At 40.5% G+C, this 21068-nt stretch overlaps 1 protein-coding gene across 1 annotated transcript; it reads right to left on the reverse strand.

The window, feature by feature from the left end:
• Positions 1–1489: 1489 nt before the first annotated feature.
• On the reverse strand, positions 1490–18846 carry LOC307249758 (interferon-induced GTP-binding protein Mx-like; the record flags this gene model as incomplete). The annotated part of the gene is made up of 12 exons (XM_080026611.1): positions 1490–1765; positions 2475–2741; positions 2826–2902; positions 3012–3170; positions 6514–6640; positions 6806–6928; positions 7012–7090; positions 7186–7384; positions 7472–7610; positions 16397–16551; positions 16659–16796; positions 18660–18846. 12 exons carry the CDS (start codon positions 18844–18846, stop codon positions 1490–1492), a joined length of 1926 nt encoding a protein of 641 aa, XP_079882737.1.
• Between the last annotated feature and the right edge of the window lie 2222 nt (positions 18847–21068).

A 21068-nucleotide genomic window follows, 5' to 3' on the forward strand; every position in this document is an offset into this window, starting at 1 on the left:
CAACCTACTACGAGTCCAACACAATCCAAATCAACTTTCAGTAAGGAGTCTGGGCAGTGTGAGTTTTTTTTACTAGTTTCACAGCCTGCATCTTAGCACCAATATGACATCATGCACATAGTCAACACCTTTTTAGAAACTTGAGAATTATACAAACATTGAACACATTTTCCTTCCACGACAGTGGGACCCAATTTGAAAAAGACATCCAGTTGTAACAGTGTATGTCAATTACCTAGCAAATAATGAGAAATCATCGCTTGTGTGTTTCAAACTACAATAAATACAACATTCAGCAAACAAAACTTCTGACAGAGAAGGAGTAAAAGACTACATCTAATTATCTTGTAAAATAGCCAGCAAAAATTGTATATACAATGACAGCTTTTCCTCCCTTTTTAGTTATAACATACAAATTAATGCCAAACTGAGCAGGGGACATTTTTCTCCTCTACCATCATCACCCGATTGCCCTGGTTAAAAATGCAGAAGTGCCTCTCACTAAAGGTAACACGGCTACATTTGGTTTGACCTCCCACCTGACTTGGTTGTTGTAGCTCCCTTCAGGGGGTCGGTTTCAGCTTCATAAAAGTTCTCCTAAAGCTCTTGTTCTTCTGATCAGAACAGGCAGGGGTCAAGAGCAGGCCATATTTCTTCATCACATTTTGAACAAATAGAACCAAACTGTTCTGAATAATAATAAATAAATATTTTCCAATGTTTATCTCAAAGCTCAAGAGAGATTCTAGCTCTACAACTCTTTTCAGAACTAACCTTTCCAAAGAATATTTGATAGACAATTATATGAATGTTTGTGATATTCTATTTTGAATCACTTTACATGAACTTAGGAACAGTATGAAGGCTGCAGACCCTGACTTAAACTCAGCTTCCACCCGGACATTGTGTGCCGATGAGCTGGCTCAAATCTTAATTCTAACGATTTTTAACCAAGCTCTTTTATAGTTTTTAAGTCCCCTGTGTTCCAGAGCCTAAATAGATTAGTTAAATAGATTTAGACATAAACTTTAAATTGAATAGGCTGCATGCAGATAGACATGCAGGCACTTGTATGAATACATACTCACACATAGAAGAGTGAAAAAAGGAGAGAAGATATCAGTCAGTATATAATATATAATTTATTTAAATAATGCACGAACCGTTAAACACAGAAAAACACTTTGCGGGCTAAAATGTTTGCTATAGCAGATACTTTTTGTTTGGACCATATTTGAACTGTTAAACTTCTTTTCAATGCTTTGTGGGTGTCACCTGTTTTCTGTTAGCAGCATTCAGACCTTTACAACTAGTTTGTGTATGATTAAATTACTAAAGCGCAACATTGCTTGGAGCACAACGTTCTCCATAGATCTAACCTCTCCTTTTGTTTAGAATGTGCACCAGATTGATGCATTTAACTTCAAGATATGCAATCTAAAGAAATGTAAAGAATGTGTTTACTCATCAACTTCTAATAAAAATCTTGCTAATCTTGTTTGCTTTGTGGTTGTGTTGTGTTGAAGTTGTATATGTTCATACTAAATTCAGTCAACAGAATGCGTGCCTTTGACAGGCGTCCGAGGCGTTTCTGAAGGTCGATTCTCTTGTGTTTTATGCCAGAGTCCTCTCGAAGCAACGACTCGGTTTTCTCCTTGTCCTGAAGCACCTGCACCATCTCCCTCTGCAGCTGGGCGACAGACTCCTGCAACATCTGGTAGAGGATCACCAGAGGGATCTGGTCAGCCAGACGCTGGCCCGCAATCTGGGATTTGGAGAGGAGAAGTAGGGCTGTAAAACTAACATCTTTACCCTATTACTGGAAAATATATCTATATTTTCTGTTACTCTTGACAGCACAATATCATGCATATCCGAATCCTTTATTCATATTTGGGCACACCTCTAGGAGAAAGACAGGGCTGGGGATTTTAAATTTTTTGGGCAGCACCTTGAAACAACAACTGCTCGCAATGCTCTTAAGTTATTTGCTATGAACAAAAAAAAAATGTATATATTTTTCTGTGTCTGCCACAGCAAAATGTTTCAAGAAAAATTGACAATTTCTCCTAAAATGATTTGCTTTAACTTTAGATCAGTTAATTAGCTATTCAGCTATTGATTTGGTAATGCATCCCAGCAGAAGTAAAGGGCTAATGGGCCTAAACTCCACAGGAAATGTCCAATGTAAAACCAGATTATTTCATCATCAGTAATATTCATGTATTAAACAGCAAGTGACATTCTATGTAACAGCAGAAATAGACACGTCCTCATTATCAATACAAATGATGCACTAGCCTATAAAGAATTATCATTTAAGTCTTGCATTAGGGGGTGCATCGCTACTAAGCCATCTTAAACTACAAATACAAATTGCAGTGGTCCTTGACTAACATTCTTTTCTACCCTCTTAAGTTGTATCTAAATGACGTATTTTAAACATGTATCAGCAGTATCCTTATTACACTTACACGGTAGTAGGATTGAAGGTGTTTGATCATTTCCTTCAGGGTGGCCCCACTGTCATTATTGTTCCCAGGGCTGTTGGTGCTTTTCCCTACCACTGTAAGACCGAAGGGATTGGACAGCGAAGCCTTTTCATCTTCCCTCTTCCGCTTCCCTAGCTTCTTGCTGTATGTGCTGTCCTGAGTGTAAACAATCGACTCCATCTTAAACTGGGTCCTCAGCATGGACTCTGCAGCATTCTCCTTCTCCTTTGTGATGGTTTCAATCTTCCTCTAAAATACATAAACACATGTGAGTAAATATTTAACAATCTTTTGTAGAATGTGTACAGTAGCAATGGACAATGAACATTATACCGTAGCGGTTTGGATGAGGTTAGGAAATCCAACAAAGCTGCTCCTTGCCACCTTAAACAGCTCTTTCTTCACAACTTCTAAAAAACAAATACCAAGACCATCAGAAAGTGAGGATTCCATGATCAAATAATGACTAAAAGGTACAATGTACTCAGGTGTACTTCAATCACTGTAGCATCATGATACCTGACACTTCCTTGATCTTCAGGACAGCAGGCTCTTCTAGCTTTTTGATCTGCTCCTTGACCATATCCTCAAAGGTCTTGTAGTTTATGAAGCCCGGCAGTTCTCTTCCACGGTACTTTCCTTCATACTGAGCCACCTCTCTCTCGATATTACAGTTGACTGTAACAGGGATGAATTTGTTAAACAAATTAGTTTTGAGAGTTTGCTAAGACAGGAGAGAGGGTTTAGTAGTTGTCAATATAGCAGACTGGAGTTCAACTTAGGTCAATGTATACATTACCATCAGTTTTTAAATGTTAAAAAAATGTTTGGCTATTGTGTTTCCATAACTTGTGTTCTTTCATAGAAGAATAAATAAAAGGCCCAAAATTTACATTTATGGTCAGATCCACTATGAATGGATTGTGCGTTAATAGCTCCATGTTTTGCGGCAAAATAGCGCCCACAATCTGCCCCGTTTTAGCAACGTATTTACAAAAGACTTTGCCCTTACTAACGTATATGCCGGTGCTAACACGCCTACAAAGTTTGGCAGCGGGCGCAGTTTGCCCTTGTTTTGCGTTGACGTGAGTTAGCGGATCTATCCGTGGGCGGGACCATTTCATGCAGCACTGTGTGCTGTGCAGCCGGTCTTTCTCCTCTCTGCCACGGCAGCGGAGATGAACAGCTGATCGGTGCCACTATAGTTAAGGCAGCACGCGCTGCGTCAATTTAGCGCTTAATGAATAAATATTTTTTCCCCGAATATAACGAGACTATTCGGGAAGTAAAAATATTCGGATCGATCTCATTATCCGTGCTTTTCCGAATAGCCTACACATGTTCGGATTCGGGCTCATCCCTAGTAGGCGTGCAACCGAACATTGTCTGGAGATTTGTTGCTGCTGTCCCGGTTGTTGATATCGGAGATGGGGGTGGAGGCACGGTAGCAACGAGAGTGGAACAGAACAGGGAAATACCTGGCGTTTGTTGACAGCTTGATTTTGAGGCTTTGTGTTTCGCGCTGTGCATGTACACCGTGCCTCGTATAAATTGCCGGGTACCGGTTTCAGCCTGGCAGAAAAATCCTTGTTGGATAGCCAAATTTCGTTGAATTTACACTTTCCCATGATGCGGGCCGACTGCTACTCATGCCGCTACTGCTACCTGAGCGACGTGCGTCTGCTCTGAGTCATGGCCGCAAACAAATGTTTTGTTGGTTCCGCTCTCGCGATTGCGCGACATCAAACTATTCTGCAATTTATTTATAGATAAATAAATGTTACCTATTTTTAGATTTGAGACCAATTACAATCATACAATCCTACTTACCATGTGTTAACATTTTTAAGACCTTTGACAGATGGATTTAAGACTTTTTAATGCTAATTAAGGCCTTATTTTTAGATTTATGAATTTAAGACTTTTTAAGGATCCGCGGGAACCCTGAAGATAACCATAAACTGTATATAAAGAGGGTAACACAATTATTTTAGTATGGAAAGAGTTATGTTTCTTCTTTTATGATTGTATTAGCGGAATGCAAACAACTTAGAGATGCCTCCCGCCACCTAGTGTACAGGAGTGTAAAGCACAGAAAATAAACAGGACTCTAGCTACATCTTTTATATAGGGGAGAACGGGGGAATGTGAGCCATCGGGTAATGTGAGACACCCCCTGTATCTAGGCAATGGAACACATTTTTGGTCATGTGAGATATATATTTTCAAGCCCCTCTCATTTCCCCGTGGCCATAAAATAGAGGACCTCATGGTGATGTTGTTAGCATGTTTTTTTTTCACTAAAATGTCTTTTTTGCATGTAAAAGTACATTTTCTTGCTGTCAACTTAATCGATTGTTGTGCCAAAGCAAATTGATTCAGGTAGAAAAACTTTTATCATACATGTTGATGAACTTCCAACATATGAAACCATGTGATGATGCTAGCTAAAGATTCGCCTGAATTGCTAAGAGAGTTAGCTTTTTCTCAAATTGTGGCAGTGGGGTAAAGTGAGACAAATGTTGTGAGAGTGAGACAGTGTCTGTACCCTCTTTTAATGAATCCATTATATTTGAGGTAGCAAGGAGACTAGTTTGAATAAGACAAAAGACAATGTGGGCTGGAGGTGGGGGTAGAATGGTTGAAGGGGTGTCAGCAAGGGCATGGTTTGGCACGTATGTATGTGGGGGACAGGAGAGTGACCTGTAACATCAACAGACTCTGTCTGTATTCAATGAATGATCCCAATAAAACAAATGCAGAAAAATATTAATCAAAGACTCAAAAGATGGAAAATGACAGCTGGGTCTAGTCCTGTGTTCCGAGTCCCAGGCTGTTCTAGCTGGTTCTGATTGTTCTTTTCCCCCAGACACTAGCTGGCTCTAAAGGTCCTGTGTTCTGACCCCCAGACTGTGTTTTAATCTAACTGGTTCTATCTGTCATTTGAATGTTAATTATTGAATATGAATTATATGGTGTATTTGATCAGAGTTACTTTCAAGTGTTTAGAAAATGTTTTTCTTAATTGACCAAACTCCATGATTCTGTTAGTAGTCCGACATTAGTTTTGGAATATTTGGTTTTCAAGCTAGCTGTCAGGATTCTAACTGTTACAACATGTGTTGTTATGGTAGTTTCAGAGTGGAAAAAGTAAGTGGATCAGTTTACCCCCTTGAATTCTCTGGTCTGTCTCAGTTTACCCCACAGCTGGGGTAAACTGAGACACAAGACAACTTTTTTTAAAACAATCATAATTTCACTGCCATTCGTCATTAATAAATTCTGCTAATGCTCTTTTCTAGGAAACATCCTGAATTAATGGGAAATGTGTAAATTTGACTGATAAATCATTTTAGTTCCCTTAGAGGGGAGCAAATGTAAAAAGTGTCTCACATTACCCCGTTCTCCCCTACAGTCTGAACACATATGCTTGGACATTGCAAAGAAAATTCAGGGCAGTGAAGCAACCTAAATATTCATAAACCTTTGTGAATAAGTGTAGCAATATGTTCGGACAACTTAAAAATTGTTTTTATTGTTAATAGTCATTCCTGTTTGTAGGCTGTAGATATTTAAGAAAAAGCCTCCACATTTTCGGTAATTACCCCCCCCCCCCCGCGCGCGGTATTGAAAACGGTATTGAGTTTGAAGTTCTAGCATCGTGACAAGCCGATTGCATAGGAACGGGCAATTCTGAATTGATTTTGAATATCCTCTCATTTACATTCATGCAAATAGGACAGACGCACGGGTCCCTGTATGCTTCGCAGTGCAGTTCCAGAACAGTTGCATACATTTCCCCCTTTGCTTGTCTTCTGTGTATAGTACGCTATTTTTTTCACTAATTTGTTTTGGGTTTTTACCCTATTCACCTGCCGTGCCTAAAAAACAACAACTCCAATATCGACTATTTCACTCAAATGTTAACTTTTAATTTAACTTTTGTTTACAGTTGTGTAGCACGGAAGCCATAGCAAAAACATCCAAAGTGATGTAATGACTCAGCTGTTGATGCACTTACATGTTACTCCAGAGCGGTCTATGATCTCTTTCCATCCCGCAAACTGTTTTCTGAGTATGGAAAAGATGTTGAGCCTGACATCCCCTCTTGTGAGGCCCATGGACTCCTGTGTGAACGCTGTCACACTCTAAAATGCCACAGGTTAGAATAAAAGGAGAGGGAAAGTTTTCATTTCAAACCAATCTTCTACTTGAACTCCTTCACTTGGGGTAATCTCAAACCCTTTGGTTACATATTAGGTTAGGAGGTGTAGTGTTTCGCAAGTGTAAAAAAGTGCCAGCTCCTAACTCACATCAATAAGGAAACCCAGTCTCTCAGATGCGTCAGATGGGGGTCCATTGCCATATTTGTTCAGCTCTGCCTGAGTCTTGACTAGTTTCGTCTCTATCTGCTCTTCCAGCCGAGGCAGAGATTTCTACGAATCAGGGCAAAACTCGTAAACACGTAAAGTAGGCAAAGTTATCTGTAATGAACTCTAAGGGGGAAGCAAGTATTCACCTGGATGTGTTGCACCAGCTCAAGGGTGAGCTTTTCCGCCAGTTTAGGAACAGTGGCATTGCCTTCATCATATAGTATCCTACAGCAAGCACAAAAAGTGATTAAGTACATCCTAGACCTAGATGACCTGTCGAAAAGCAAATCATTGTTGAATAATTGCCTAAAAAGACTTACTGGAAATACTCATGGCCTGTGAAGAAGGCTTCCTCTCTTTCTATTGCTTCAGTAAGAGACACCTTGTCTGTGATCTCCTTCTGACCCCTGCACTTGACGATCATGTAGCCCTTCTTCAGGTGGATGACCTCATTGTTGACAATGTCAACCACCGTCTGTTCTGTGCCTTTGTCTACCAGGTCAGGCTTCGTCAAGATACCTTACAGAGAGAGAGAGAGAGAGAACAGTACATTCAGGATTTCAATATCCAAAGGGCACTTTTTTTTAAAAAGTCCAATCTAATTACCCAAAGTCCTCTCTCCCTCAGAATCCACCTCCTGTGCCATCTTCAGAGCCTCTGTAGTGGCAATGTCCACATTGCATGGTACAACTACCAAGCTGATGGTTTCTTGTTTTGTTATGAACTTCTGGATCAGCCTCTTTATCTGAAAGAATAAATTAATATTATAATATCAAGTACGAATGTAAAGTTGTAAACTGTAAAACTAGCAAATTGCCATTTTGTCCAAGGCTGTTCTAATCAAATAATGAACAAATACATTGTAACAAGAGTAAAAAGCTAAAGCCACGCTACTGCCTCGTTTCCATCTAGCAGAGCGTGTTGGGTCGGAGCGGCTCAGAGCAGGACAGCTCGCTTACGCTAATCCGGGTGGTGTTTCCACCACCGACACTATCCTATAGGGCGGGGTTTAGGCTGGACTGCAATAGCTGCCGCCAGAATAAAGTATCTGGCCGTGGAACAACTGCAGTCAAGCCAGCGGTCTCTCGTTTTTGCTTGGCCAAATCAGCAGCCGCTTCTATATTTATTCCCCCCGTGTTGTGAGCGTATTAAGCCGGTAAATACACAGAGATGGCTCGGTGCGAGACGAAAGGGCCGTGGCAGCTACGTAACTATGGTGACATCTAGGGCCCGACCGATATGGATTTTTGGATGCCGATGCCGATTGTTTTCTGAGAAAAATTACGATAAGGATTAAATCGGCCGATTATTATTATTTTTTTATCCCATAAATATATATTGAAAAAAATTACTTTTTTGAACCCTTAAATATATATAAATACTTGTTACTGTCAATAGGTGTACAGGAACTTTTTATTTATTGAAATATGCATTATCTAACAATAAATAAAGTGTTACAAATATGTCTCAAGTGACATTTTTAAACTCAGACATTAAGCATTTTATGTAACTGCACCCAACCCTCTGGAACTCCCTCCCTCCAAACATCAGCAACTCAAACTAAATAAACTCATTCAAAAGTCAACTCAAAACTCACCTCTTTCAGGAAGCATAATTACACCGGACTCCACTCCAAACCTTATCTTTAATTTGTCTGTATTTTGTTTTCTTTTTCTATAAGTATGATTTTCTATATGTTTGATGTAAAGTGTCTTTGAATGACCTCCAATAAAGCACTATATAAATTCTATATAATAACTATAGTAATATCAACTACTATTAACAATCAAGAGATGACCAATGACTCTGCTATTGGTGTCAGGGGGAACTGTCAAGTGTGAATCAATCCACACCTGCTGCTGCTGTTAATATGCTATAAGGCTACCTCCGGGGCAGCAATGCATCTCACTCAACATGATTGCTGAAAAAAAAAATAATAATAAAAAAAAAAAAATCGGCAAAAAAAATCGGCGGCCATTTTGGCGATGCCGATTTTTCGGAGATGTGCTATAATCGGCCAATTAAATCGGCCGGACGATATATCGGTCGGGCCCTAGTGACATCATAGCAGAGGGAAACAGTGTAGCCCATTGATTAATTTAATGAAGAGGAAACACACCACATAATAAACGGACGGCAGTGTGTAGCTCCACCTTTTCGTCACCCTTTCGGTTTAGCTCACTTATTTTTGGACTCTACCCAACTTTTGGCAATGGAAACATCAAAATAAGCAGACCGAGCCGGCCCGCCCCGCCCTGCTCTGCTAGGTGGAAACGAGGCATAACTGCCCGTGAAGTGGTAGTAGACAGTACACTCAAGAGAACCAAATTGTTGGATGGATGAAAATGGATGTGGCTAAAGAAATCCATCATTTCAGGGTTAGGCATGTTGTTGAACTTGTGACTGACGAGCAGCTTAGCAAATACATGCATGGGGGCTGTAGAAGATAGGAGATAGAAGTAATATAAAGAGGATGATGTAGTTTTTACATACAAACAAACAAAACAAAACAAAATTAACGGGTTACCAAGGTATGTTGAGTATAAACACCGATTTTTTTTAAGTCACGAGTGGGACCCATTTTAATGTTTTACCGAAAGAAAGATCATACTATTATTTATCATTTCAAACTGAGACTCATTGGCCTTGACTCGTTTACTGTGAAGAACATATATCAGAAAAAAATTGCAATGTACACACTGTACACCCCCCTTAAACATTTATATTACATACAGGATGTTCCGGTCTAGTGGACCCAGAGCTAATACAAGTGGGGAAAGTGTAGGTTTTGGAAGAGAAATATTTTGATGATGTAGAGCAGGGCTAATCAATAGGCGGCCCGCGGGCCGGATATTTACTGGCCCCCGCCTTGACTACCGACCGACCCAAAAAAATAATTATTAATGTACTAGCACGCGCGATGTGTGCTTTTGCATGGTCATAACTGCGCGAAAGGCCGCGATCTGCAGTAAATAAATGTGCACGTGTCTCCAAGCGTTTCTCTATCAGCTGCTCTGTGTATGCAGCTTTGCGCGCGCAATTGTACCGCAGTGTAAGTGTATGGTCCATTATTTGTATTTAGTGTGTCTGCATAGTATTGCACCAGTAGAACTTTGCTTTGTACTATCTGCATGTTTGCACAAAATGTGTACCTTCACATAGCAAACAAAATTGCACAACTGTAAAGTCAGTGTCTGTAGTTTTTTTGTATTCAAATAAGCAGTTGTTGTATTTCTGTACTGTGCATTGGCATCTTTGAGCAAAATGCGCCTCCCGTGACCCTGGATAGTGACCCCTTGACAAACACATTTTTTGGGGGAAACACTGTAAGGTGTTGCACTTAGCCTACATTTATTTCTATGTTTTTTGATAAGCTGTTGCACTCTTAGTAAACCTAGGCCTACCTGTATTTTGATAAGCTGTTGCACTTAGAGTACATTTACACTCAACAAAAATATAAACGCAACACTTTTGTTTTTGCTCCCATTTTTCATGAGATGGACTTAAAGATCTAAAATTCATTCCAGATACACAATATTACCATTTCTCTCAAACATTGTTCACAAATCTGTCTAAATGTGTGATAGTGAGCACTTCTGCTTTGCTGAGATAATCCATCCCACCTCACAGGTGTGCCACATCAAGATGCTGATCTGACATCATGATTAGTGCACAGGTGTGCCTTAGACTGTCCACAATAAAAGGCCACCCTGAAATGTGCAGTTTTGTCTCACAGCAAAATGCCACAGATGCCACAAGCATTGAGGGAGCGTGCAATTGGCATGCTGACAGCAGGAATGTCAACCAGATCTGTTGCTCGTGCATTGAATGTTCATTTCTCCACCATAAGCCGTCTCCAAAGGCGTTTCAGAGAATATGGCAGTACATCCAACCGGCCTCACAACCGCAGACCACGTGTAACCACACCAGCCCAGGACCTCCACATCCAGCAGGTTCACCTCCAAGATCGTCTGAGACCAGCCACTGAGACAGCTGCTGAAACAATTGGTTTGCATAACCAAACAATTTCTGCACAAACTGTCAGAAACCGTCTCAAGGAAGCTCAACTGCATGCTCGTCGTCCTCATCGGGGTCTTGACCTGACTCCAGCACGTCGCCGTAACAGACTTGAGTGGGCAAATGCTCACATTTGATGGCGTCTGGCATGTTGGAGAGGTGTTCTCTTCACGGATGAATCTCGGTTTACATTGTTCAGGGCAGATGGCAGACAGCGTGTGTGGCGTCGTGTGGGTGAGCGCTTTGCTGATGTCAATGTTGTGGATCGAGTGGCCCATGGTGGTGGTGGGGTTATGGTATGGGCAGGCATCTGTTATGGACGAAGAACACAGACATTTTATTGATGGCATTTTGAATGCACAGAGATACCGTGATGAGATCCTGAGGCCCATTGTTGTGCCATACATCCATGAACATCACCTCACGTTTCAGCAAGATAATGCACGGCCCCATGTTGCAAGGATCTGTACACAATTCTTGGAAGCTGAAAATGTCCCAGTTCTTGCATGGCCAGCATACTCACCGGACATGTCACCCATTGAGCATGTTTGGGATGTGCTTGACCGGCGTATACGACAGCGTGCACCACTTCCCGCTAATATCCAGCAACTTCGCACAGCCATTGAAGAGGAGTGGACCAACATTCCACAGGCCACAATTGACAATCTGATAAACTCTATGCGAAGAAGATGGGTTGCACTGCATGAGGCAAATGGTGGTCACACCAGATACTGACTGGTTCTGAGTCCCCAGACCCCCAATAAAGCAAAAAAATGCACATTTCAGGGTGGCCTTTTATTGTGGACAGTCTAAGGCACACCTGTGCACTAATCATGATGTCAGATCAGCATCTTGATGTGGCACACCTGTGAGGTGGGATGGATTATCTCAGCAAAGCAGAAGTGCTCACTATCACACATTTAGACAGATTTGTGAACAATGTTTGAGAGAAATGGTAATATTGTGTATCTGGAATGAATTTTAGATCTTTAAGTCCATCTCATGAAAAATGGGAGCAAAAACAAAAGTGTTGCGTTTATATTTTTGTTGAGTGTATTTCTATGTATTTTGATAAACTGTTGCACTTAGAGTACATTTATTTTTATGTATTTTGATAAGCTGTTGAAGAGTTAACCTATTGTGTTTTCTTGAACTGATAAGATTGTTAAACACTTAAACAACAGGCAGCCTATGTTAATCAAATAGGGATTTTTTTGATAAGCTGGTGAACTCTATTTGATAAAATAAAGACAATATATGCACTCCTATGTCGTTGTAGTGTTTTACAGTATATGTAGCAATTGATGTGATGCTCATACATTTTTGGCATTTTTTTCTGGCCCCTCATTTTGGATCATTTCCACCAACCGGCCCCCATTCAGAACTAATTGAATAGCCCTGATGTAGAGGAAGAGGTTTCAGAATGTGAGGATCACTCACTCTCTCATGATCATTACTCATCATAAACTGCTTATCAGGGGTTGGGTCGCGAGGGCAGTAGCTCGAGCAGGGGACCCCAAACTAAGGATGCACCGAAATGAAAATTCTTGGCCGAAACCGAATAAAATTAAACAGTTGGCCGAAAGGCCGAAACCGAATACCGAAAGAGGCTTTTGCAGTTTTGTTTATTATTTAGTAAATTATTTCAACATTGCATACATGAACTCCCAAATGTTCTCCTCAAACATAGCCTACAACTAAAAAGCAACCCTAAATAAATAATTAAACAGTAAAACCTTCAAATCTAAGAGTAAAATTTATATTTTACTAGGAATTAATTTGTGAACCTCTCACTGATTTTTACATGGACTTATATGAGGATGAATCTACAAAAAGGTCGACTTATTGCCTTTCTTCATTTTTTGCAGTGCAGGTTGAGTTGCTCTAAAAAAACTGCACCACAGCTGCCACCATAATGTTCAGACTTCAGAATTTGCTTCAAAGCCCAGATCATAACAATGAGAGGCTTTAAACGATGTCCATTCTTAGGAGGTGATTGTAACCTTTTCGTCTGTAAACTGAAACTAACGGGGGGAGGCGGCTTGCTGGACATATATTTAGTCGCGCTGTCAGTTTGCCGACTTGGCTCTGTGTATTCAGGCTCGAGAAATGCAATCAGGCCGTAGGAGCCTTTTCCCCCAACAGCGCTAACGGACAGGATATCTCCGGTTATCATTTTAGATGTCAAACTAAAGTTTTTTTTGCGCGGCGGCCCTCACCGGCGAGGTGTCACTGTGAGTGACACCGTTACCAACTGTCACAGAGTTTCACCGGGTGAATCGCTGCTTCGCTCGCGCAAGGCTTTTGTGTTTCTATGGTGATTAAACATCAGTCTTGGACGAGCGTTTTAACTTTATGCTGCATTAAGCATTGCACTGTCTGCGCCGTGTTTCATCCAGTTTGAAAAAATTCTCCCACACTGGACTTGACATTTTCATGCACGCTCCAAACTGCTCCTGCTGCGCGCTCACAAAGAGACGTGGACTCGCATACACGGTTACGTCTCTCTTTACTGCCATTTCCTGGTTTACAAGCGCGCAGCTCTTTTAAAAACATATTTCCTTAGTGTCATTTAATTCGCCAATTTTCGGTAATGTTGTTCGGCTTTTTAACTGTTTCGGGCCGAAACCGAAAATTACTTATTTTGCCATTTTCGGCCGAACTTTTTCGGTGGCCGAATATTCGGTGCATCCCTACCCCAAACGTCTCCTTCCCGCAGTGTAACTGCAGTGTAACTGTAGGGACTCGGAGGGACAGCTGCCTCCCGCCACATGAATTGTTTTTCTCCGCGGTATAAACGGTATGGCCAAATCTCTCCCGGTAGACACTTTCATATCGTCCACGGTATGATATCGTCCTATCGCCCAGCCCTATGTGGTAGCGCTCATCACTGCTTTATATCTGCTATACCGGTGACACGGTAGAGTCAAAATCCATATCATAGCGCAACTTCATACCGGTTTACCTTCTATACCGTTTATACCGTACACCCCTACTGTGAACCAATCCAGTGAGAGCTGAAGGTACGGACCGATGATGTCATCAGCACCACATCATCTGCATAAAGCAGTGATGAGATCACAGTGAGGATCACATTTCTGAAAATTCAGGGGCTGTTTATACGACAACACGAAACGGTTCATACGCGAAAATATTTTCGCGGATGCACTATATAATTTACATGAAAACAGCAAACGCAGGCATGAAACCGCAAGTTTTTGAGATCAACTACCAGGGAGGATTTTTTGGAAAACACAACGGTTTTGGTTTCTTGTAAACACTGAAACCATTTTCCCTGGTAACGCTGACGTCACGGCTCCACTTCACGTATGCGTAGCTGATGCGTAGTCTATAACATTTGCTGTCAAAATACCCACACGCAAGTTATAAAGTTAGAAGACAACATAACATGCAAGGTGTCTCCGCGGCACCATCACTGTGATCAGCGGAGAGTGTTGTGCAGGGCTCAAATATAACACTCGCCAATTTAGTCTAATCGATTAGTAAGTTATTGAGACCACCCGCCACTTTGTCTGGGGAAAGATTTGTGCTCTGCCGGTTTTTCTAGCAAAATAAACGTGTGTAGCATCTATATGCCAGGGACACGGCTCTCTCTACATTAAAAAAACACTATCCATAGTTCAGCGCGCGGCGGTTAAGTTACTGTTCAACAAAAGGAGCATCAAGGCTACGGCTTCACAGTAAAAGCATTTCACTGGCTAAACATTAATAGCATTTCACTGGACAAACGTGAGTTGACTTTTATTTTGAAGTACGCCTAACAGGAAGGTAGCCGCTCAAAAGCCCCTTCACTATCAGCATGTCTTCTGTTTTCACAAGTTCAATGCGGTGAAATAAGAGGACAGAAAGCTTGTCATTTACAATAGTTGTAACCCCAAGCTTACACCAACCGCTTTATGAACGTTAGTGGCATTCATTTTCAGTTACAGTAAGGTTTTATACATCAAATTGTACATGAAGAGCTATCTATAAGTGTCACCGCTGACTATTGGCTTGGCATGCCTACTACAGCGATTTCGGCCCGTTTCCTCTGAAAACATGTGTACGAGTGAATATTTCAAATAAATTGCGTCTGAACGGGGTTTTTTTTTTTTTTTTTTTTTTTTTAACCAAAAACGTGAAAACTGTCACGTTTTCACTGTGTAAAGTGCCCCTCAGAGTCTGACAATGATTTCGAAGAAGAGGATGAGATCAAGCATCAGCTAGTTCCCAAATGAAGATAGAGGACCAGCCTTCAGCAGCCAGCCCTAGTCCAGCCCATTAGCTTTGTAGTGTAAACTGACCTGAATTGGTTAAATTTCCAATGAAGTCTAAATAATATATGCTGTTTATATTGCTTTTAATTGAAGTAAAAATCTGATAAGTATTTTAACATAGCATGTTTGATTGTGTTGAATTAAAAACCCCTAAAATGCAGCGGGTCCACCAGACCCACACACAGTGGCTGTTTAACAACAATATGAATAATAGGTTAACCTAGCTAGATCACCACGGTCATTTTGCGATTGAGTTATTTGTACATTATAACATGACAATCCGTATAATAGCAGTGAAGATATTTTATGCCAAAATATTAAAGCGGCAACGAGTAACTTTTAAATATCTTTTAAACAGCCTCATGTTTCCTCTCATAATCATAAATTACCTTTAACAGCAAACGAGACCATCAGTGCAAAGAAAGACGTTTTTATATAGTTTTTATTACTGCATTTGATCTGGTCGTACACCCAGTCCGATTTTCGGTTCACGCGTGCATGCTCTATGGTCACATATCCGTATTGGTCACAGATTTCAGTGTGGCGCAGGAACGCGATTTGAGAAGCCTATCCCTCCAGGTGAGGGAAGGGGAGCGGGAGCCTTGTTTGAGACAGTTGTTTGTCGTCATAATGACTGATAACGGGGCTGAACCATAAAAGAAAAAAAAGAAAATGCAATGAAGAAAAGCTAAAAGGGAGAGTGATAGTCGGGCGGGAGGGCGTTGCCAAGCAACGTATACACAATTTCACGCAGCGAAACTAGACTGCAGTGTTTACTCCTAAATGAATGAGCGGTAGCCTACTAAAACAAAGTTTACTTTGCCTCACCAGCATCATCAGATGACCATTATTCATCGGAAATAGTCATTATTTACAACATAAACACATTACCTCATTGTGATCCATACTAACTAACTGCCATCTCTCGTTCATTCGCTTTGTGTGAGGTGACAATGCATCAACTCATTGCAATCAGGTGTGTTTAGCACTTGCTGGCATTAGTTGATGCTGTGTCACCCATAGACTCACGGAGCCGAAAAGAGTCCGGTGCCCTCACACTTTCAACACACGGACACGCACCATATTGCTTCCTGATTATTTGAATCTTGCACTCCCTGCACGAGCTACAAAACAGCTTCACGACAGCTGGCGTCGTAATAATACTACCGCTTTTGTTCAAAGGTGTCGCCAACGTGCCGACTTACTCGTAGTAGCTTTAAGTGCTGAACAACCATACCTGGTCTCCAATGTTCTCTGGTTGACCCTTTACAGCCACCCTGGCGATGCCAGGAAGGTCAATGAGGGTCAAGTCTGGAACATCAGGAGAAGCAATTTCCAGACTGATGAGGTCATCACTAATCCCTGAACCGGGCCCAGCCATTTTATCCTGAGCTGTAGAGAGGATATGATATAATATATGATGGTTAAATGACAAATTTAAGTAACTCCATCAATATTTGACTTATGATAGTGACATTTAATAATGATTTATACTGTACCTTCTCTGATCTTTTTCTCCACATCTGCAGGGTCTTCTATCTCTTTCTCAAAGTTCTGGTAGCTTATCTTTCCATACCACTCCTCTCCTTCTCTCCTTCTCTTCATCTTTAGTTCGAGGGGACATCTTGTCACAATGCCTGAATTGATGGTGAGTGGGAGAGGGGAAAAAGTGGAATCCAGTGTGATTGATGAAATGATGGGAATATCTATCTGAGAGATCCTTGATTTGTGAGAAAGAACATCTGTCTCACTTACAGCTAGTTATTACAACAATTATGTCAACATACCTTGCATTATATAAATCATTTTCCAATATGAAGTCAATCTCTTCATTATTGTATACTATAAGGAATAGGGCTGTAATGATACGCTTATCCAAACCGAAATCGTGACAAACAGAGCCACAATCCTGTATCGCGGAATGAGAAGCCAGAATCGCGTTGTTTTTTAAATATTTTTATTATTATTATTTATTTATTCTTGTTTGTTTCTTACAAATCGAATCGTGAGTTGGTGTATCGTTACAGCCCAAATAAGGAAACACCTACAAATAATGTGGTTAAAGCAGCTCCGAGTAACATTTAAATATCTTTTAAACAGCCTCATGTTTCCTCTCATAATCATAAATTACCTTTAACAGCAAACAAGACCATCAGTGCAAAGAAAGACGTTTTTATATAGTTTTTATTACTGCATTTGGTCTGGTCGCACAGCCAGTCCGATTTTCGGTTCACGAGTGCATGCTCTATGGTCACATATCCGTATTGGTCGCAGATTTCAGTGTGGCGCAGCAACGTGATTTGAGTAGCCTATCCCTCCAGGTGAGGGAAGGGAAGCGGGAGCCTTGTTTGAGACAGTTATTTGTCGTCATAATGACTGATAACGGGGCTGAACTGGGCTGAACCATCAAAGAAAAAAAAAAGAAAATTCAATGAAGAAAAGCTAAAAGGGAGAGTGATAGGCGGGCGGGAGGGCGTTGCCAAGCAACGTATACACAATTTCACGGTAGCGAACTAGACTGCATTGTTTACTCCTAAATTAATGAGCGGTAGCCTACTAAAACAAAGTTTACTTTGCCTCACCAGCATCATCAGATGACCATTATTCATCTGAAATAGTCATTATTTACAACAACATAAACACATTACCTCATCGTGATCCATACTAACTGCCGTCTCTCGTTCATTCGCTTTGTGTGAGGACACGTAATCTTTCAGCTCTGTGAGAGAGAGTAGTTAGGTGACACTGCTGCATCAACTCATTGCAATCAGGTGTGTGTAGCACTGACTGGCATTAGTTGATGCTGTGTCACTAACCACTCTCACAGAGCCGAAAAGAGTCCGGTGCCCTCACACTTTCAACACACGGACATGCACTATATTGCTTCCTGATCATTTGAATCTCGCACACCTGGCACGAGCTAGAAAACAGCCGTCGTAAAAATACTACCGCTTTTGTCCAAAGGGGCCGCCAACTTGCCATGTTACTCGTAGTTGGTATTAATTACTGTAACTTCAGGTTATGTTTTTCATCGTCTCAGATTCTGATTGTCTAAGCCCCATAACTTTGTGCAACACACAACTTTTAATGTTATAACCATCCATCCTTGTGGTGTCAAAGATAGATAGGTCTATTTTTGGCTTCAATAAAAAAAAAAAAAATTATTCTGTGTAGGATATTCTAGGCAAAATAAATAGGCAAATAAAATACTTGATCACAGATTGCTTATTCTTTACCATGCGATGAGGGTGTTCCGTTTGCTGTGTCATCACCATTCAAACTTTTACCACCAGTGTGTTTATGATTAAATTACTATACAACATTGTTTAATTTCCTCAAAAGTTAACCTCTTCATTTTGCGAACAAAGTGCATGAGATTGATGCTTTTAAAAAATATACAATCTACACATTTTCTTATAGGGGAGAATGCCCCTCGTATACCACAGTCTCAGAAAATCACGTGGGGAGATAGATTGATAGTTAGGTTGTAGGTAACTCACCACTTCCTCTTGGCAGAGCCACTCCTGACAGCGCCTCCAACACAGAGCTCTTCCCGGAGCTTTGGTCTCCGATCACGGCGATAGCCGGCAGCGCCAAGTCCTTCTCTACCCCCAGAGAGCGAAGAGAGTCAATGAGGTCAATGCAGGGACGCACCTTCTCCTCGTACTGTTGGTTCAGACTGTTCATGTTGATGGCTTCTTGTTTCCTGCAAATAAATTGTTTAAAAATATTGGTGAGTTTCAATTTCATGCTGCGTTAAGTTAGGTTTCGTTAATTTTTGCAGCATTTTTGCTGTGCACTCAGCAAGACACGCGTCATAATTGCGAGGGTTTGAGCAAGACGGCTCCTACTCAAACGAGGCTGGTATGTGTTTTGCACCAGCAAAAAAAATAAAAAATTCTCCACTTGAAGCAAGTGTGGCAATCCCATCTGCAAGGAGAACTTCAAGTTTGTTTGCAACCCTGCCACACCTGAGCTGACTGAGTATTTGATACTGCACAAAACAAAATAATGCCTAAAAATCAGTTTTGGTTCTATTCATTGACATATCCCAGGCCTACTAATTTGAACACAATTTGTTTTAGTTTGCATGTAGTATATTGAAAATAATTCATATTTCTATTTTTTTTTCATCTAAAAACATGGTGTTATCCTGAAAAAAATGGGATTTGAAAGGGTTAAATCTTTAAAAATGTATGAATATTTTACATCAATACTTATTAAACCAGATGTAGAGGAAACAATAGCTCATAACAATAAGAAAAAATAACGTATAATAATTGTAGATCTATCTTTATGAAAAGCTAATTTAATTTTCTGTACTTAGCAATACGAGTGTATTTGACACCGCAAAAAAATATATAATGTCTAAAAATCAGTGTTGCTGCTAATCATTGATACATCCCAGGCCTAATAATTGTAAAAAATTTAGTAGCATGTAGCAGGTTTTTTTCATCGTGGTGGTATCCTAACAAAACCTTGGATTTTAAGAGTCAGTGAATCATTGACATATCCCAGGCCTAATAATTAAACACAAAAAAAATAGAGTTGCATTGTTGTATATTGAAGAAAATATTTTTTATAATGTTCTATAGCTAGTTAGCTACCTTTATAAAAAGCACATTTTCCGTACGAGTGTGCCTAATATGATAAGGGGCCCTAAGGGTTAAATCCATAGATAAGTTAAAGTTTCTTTATAGGTCCATGGTTAAATCATACAGCTGCATTCAAAATGCCAAGACCAGACACGCAGCGATCTTTTTCACCCATGGAAACCCCGTAGTCATTGGCGCTAGCAGTAAGCTAGTTCACGCGACATTTAACACAAATAAAAGCCGTACAAACTGAAAGGGAATTTCTGCCGCATTCTCAACAGCACGTTACAAAACAGTGTGCATTTTGTTAGAATTGTTAAAGAGCAACAAATTAAAAGTTTATTTAAAAAAAATCAAAGGGAGAGAGGTGTAAACCTAACTTACCAGCTCCAAGCGTGGGGGCACACTAAAGCTGGACACACAGCACAGGTGCAACGCCAACATTACTCCCCAGGGAAACAGAAAGGTATGGCATAGAAAATGATATTGTGGAACCTATAAACAATAGGAAACAATTTTGGGGGAGTTCAAAATAGAAAAGGGTGTGAATAATTACCAAAAATAAAATAAAATAAAATAAAATGCAATAAAATTTAGCTTGGCTACATAGATGCAATGCAGCGCAGCCACCACAAGATGGCCTCATTATCACAGTTTTCTAGGGTTTTATTTTCCTACAGTGTACCACTTACTCCCACAATACTTTGATACATTTAGATCTTGGTAGGCTACTGGTTATGAACTACAAATGAATACTACATACGGGAAACAAAATGTGAATCTTTTGGCCTATGTGTCTGTTTGTTTTTTCGTCAGTGTACAGTTTAGTTATCTGTGTGTGACAGAGAACTAAGGGTGCTTTGAAGAGCTCCTTTAGTTAGACAGAAGTTCTGGGCTTATAGTACTGGTGTCTGCTGGGGAAATAACTGCTTATTTGAAAGATTTGGAAGTTGCTCTGTTCTCTATCCAATCAAGCAAATCAAAATCTAATAATTGTACTTTTCATTCCATGATTTTAAGGAAAGGACATGCAACCAAAAACTATTGACCACATGCATGGTTGGTCACTGATGAAGTTGTGTATGTAAAGGCTTTTGTGGCTTGCATTACCAACATTAGAAAGAGCAAACAACAAACCAGTCATTGTTGGCTTCTCGTTGCAGTCTGGCAGACTCTCACATTCCAAGAAGCATCCCTAAAATACTCTTCGTTTATATGTGGAGACCAAGGCGACAGCTCAAAGAGCAGGGTTCAAAACATAATGTGTACAGTCTGCATAAACTAACAGAAAACAAACGCTATTTTCAAAGCTAG

This window comes from Ammodytes marinus, assembly GCF_949987685.1.
Source record: "Ammodytes marinus genome assembly, chromosome: 4".
In the NCBI taxonomy this organism is placed as follows: domain Eukaryota; kingdom Metazoa; phylum Chordata; class Actinopteri; order Uranoscopiformes; family Ammodytidae; genus Ammodytes; species Ammodytes marinus.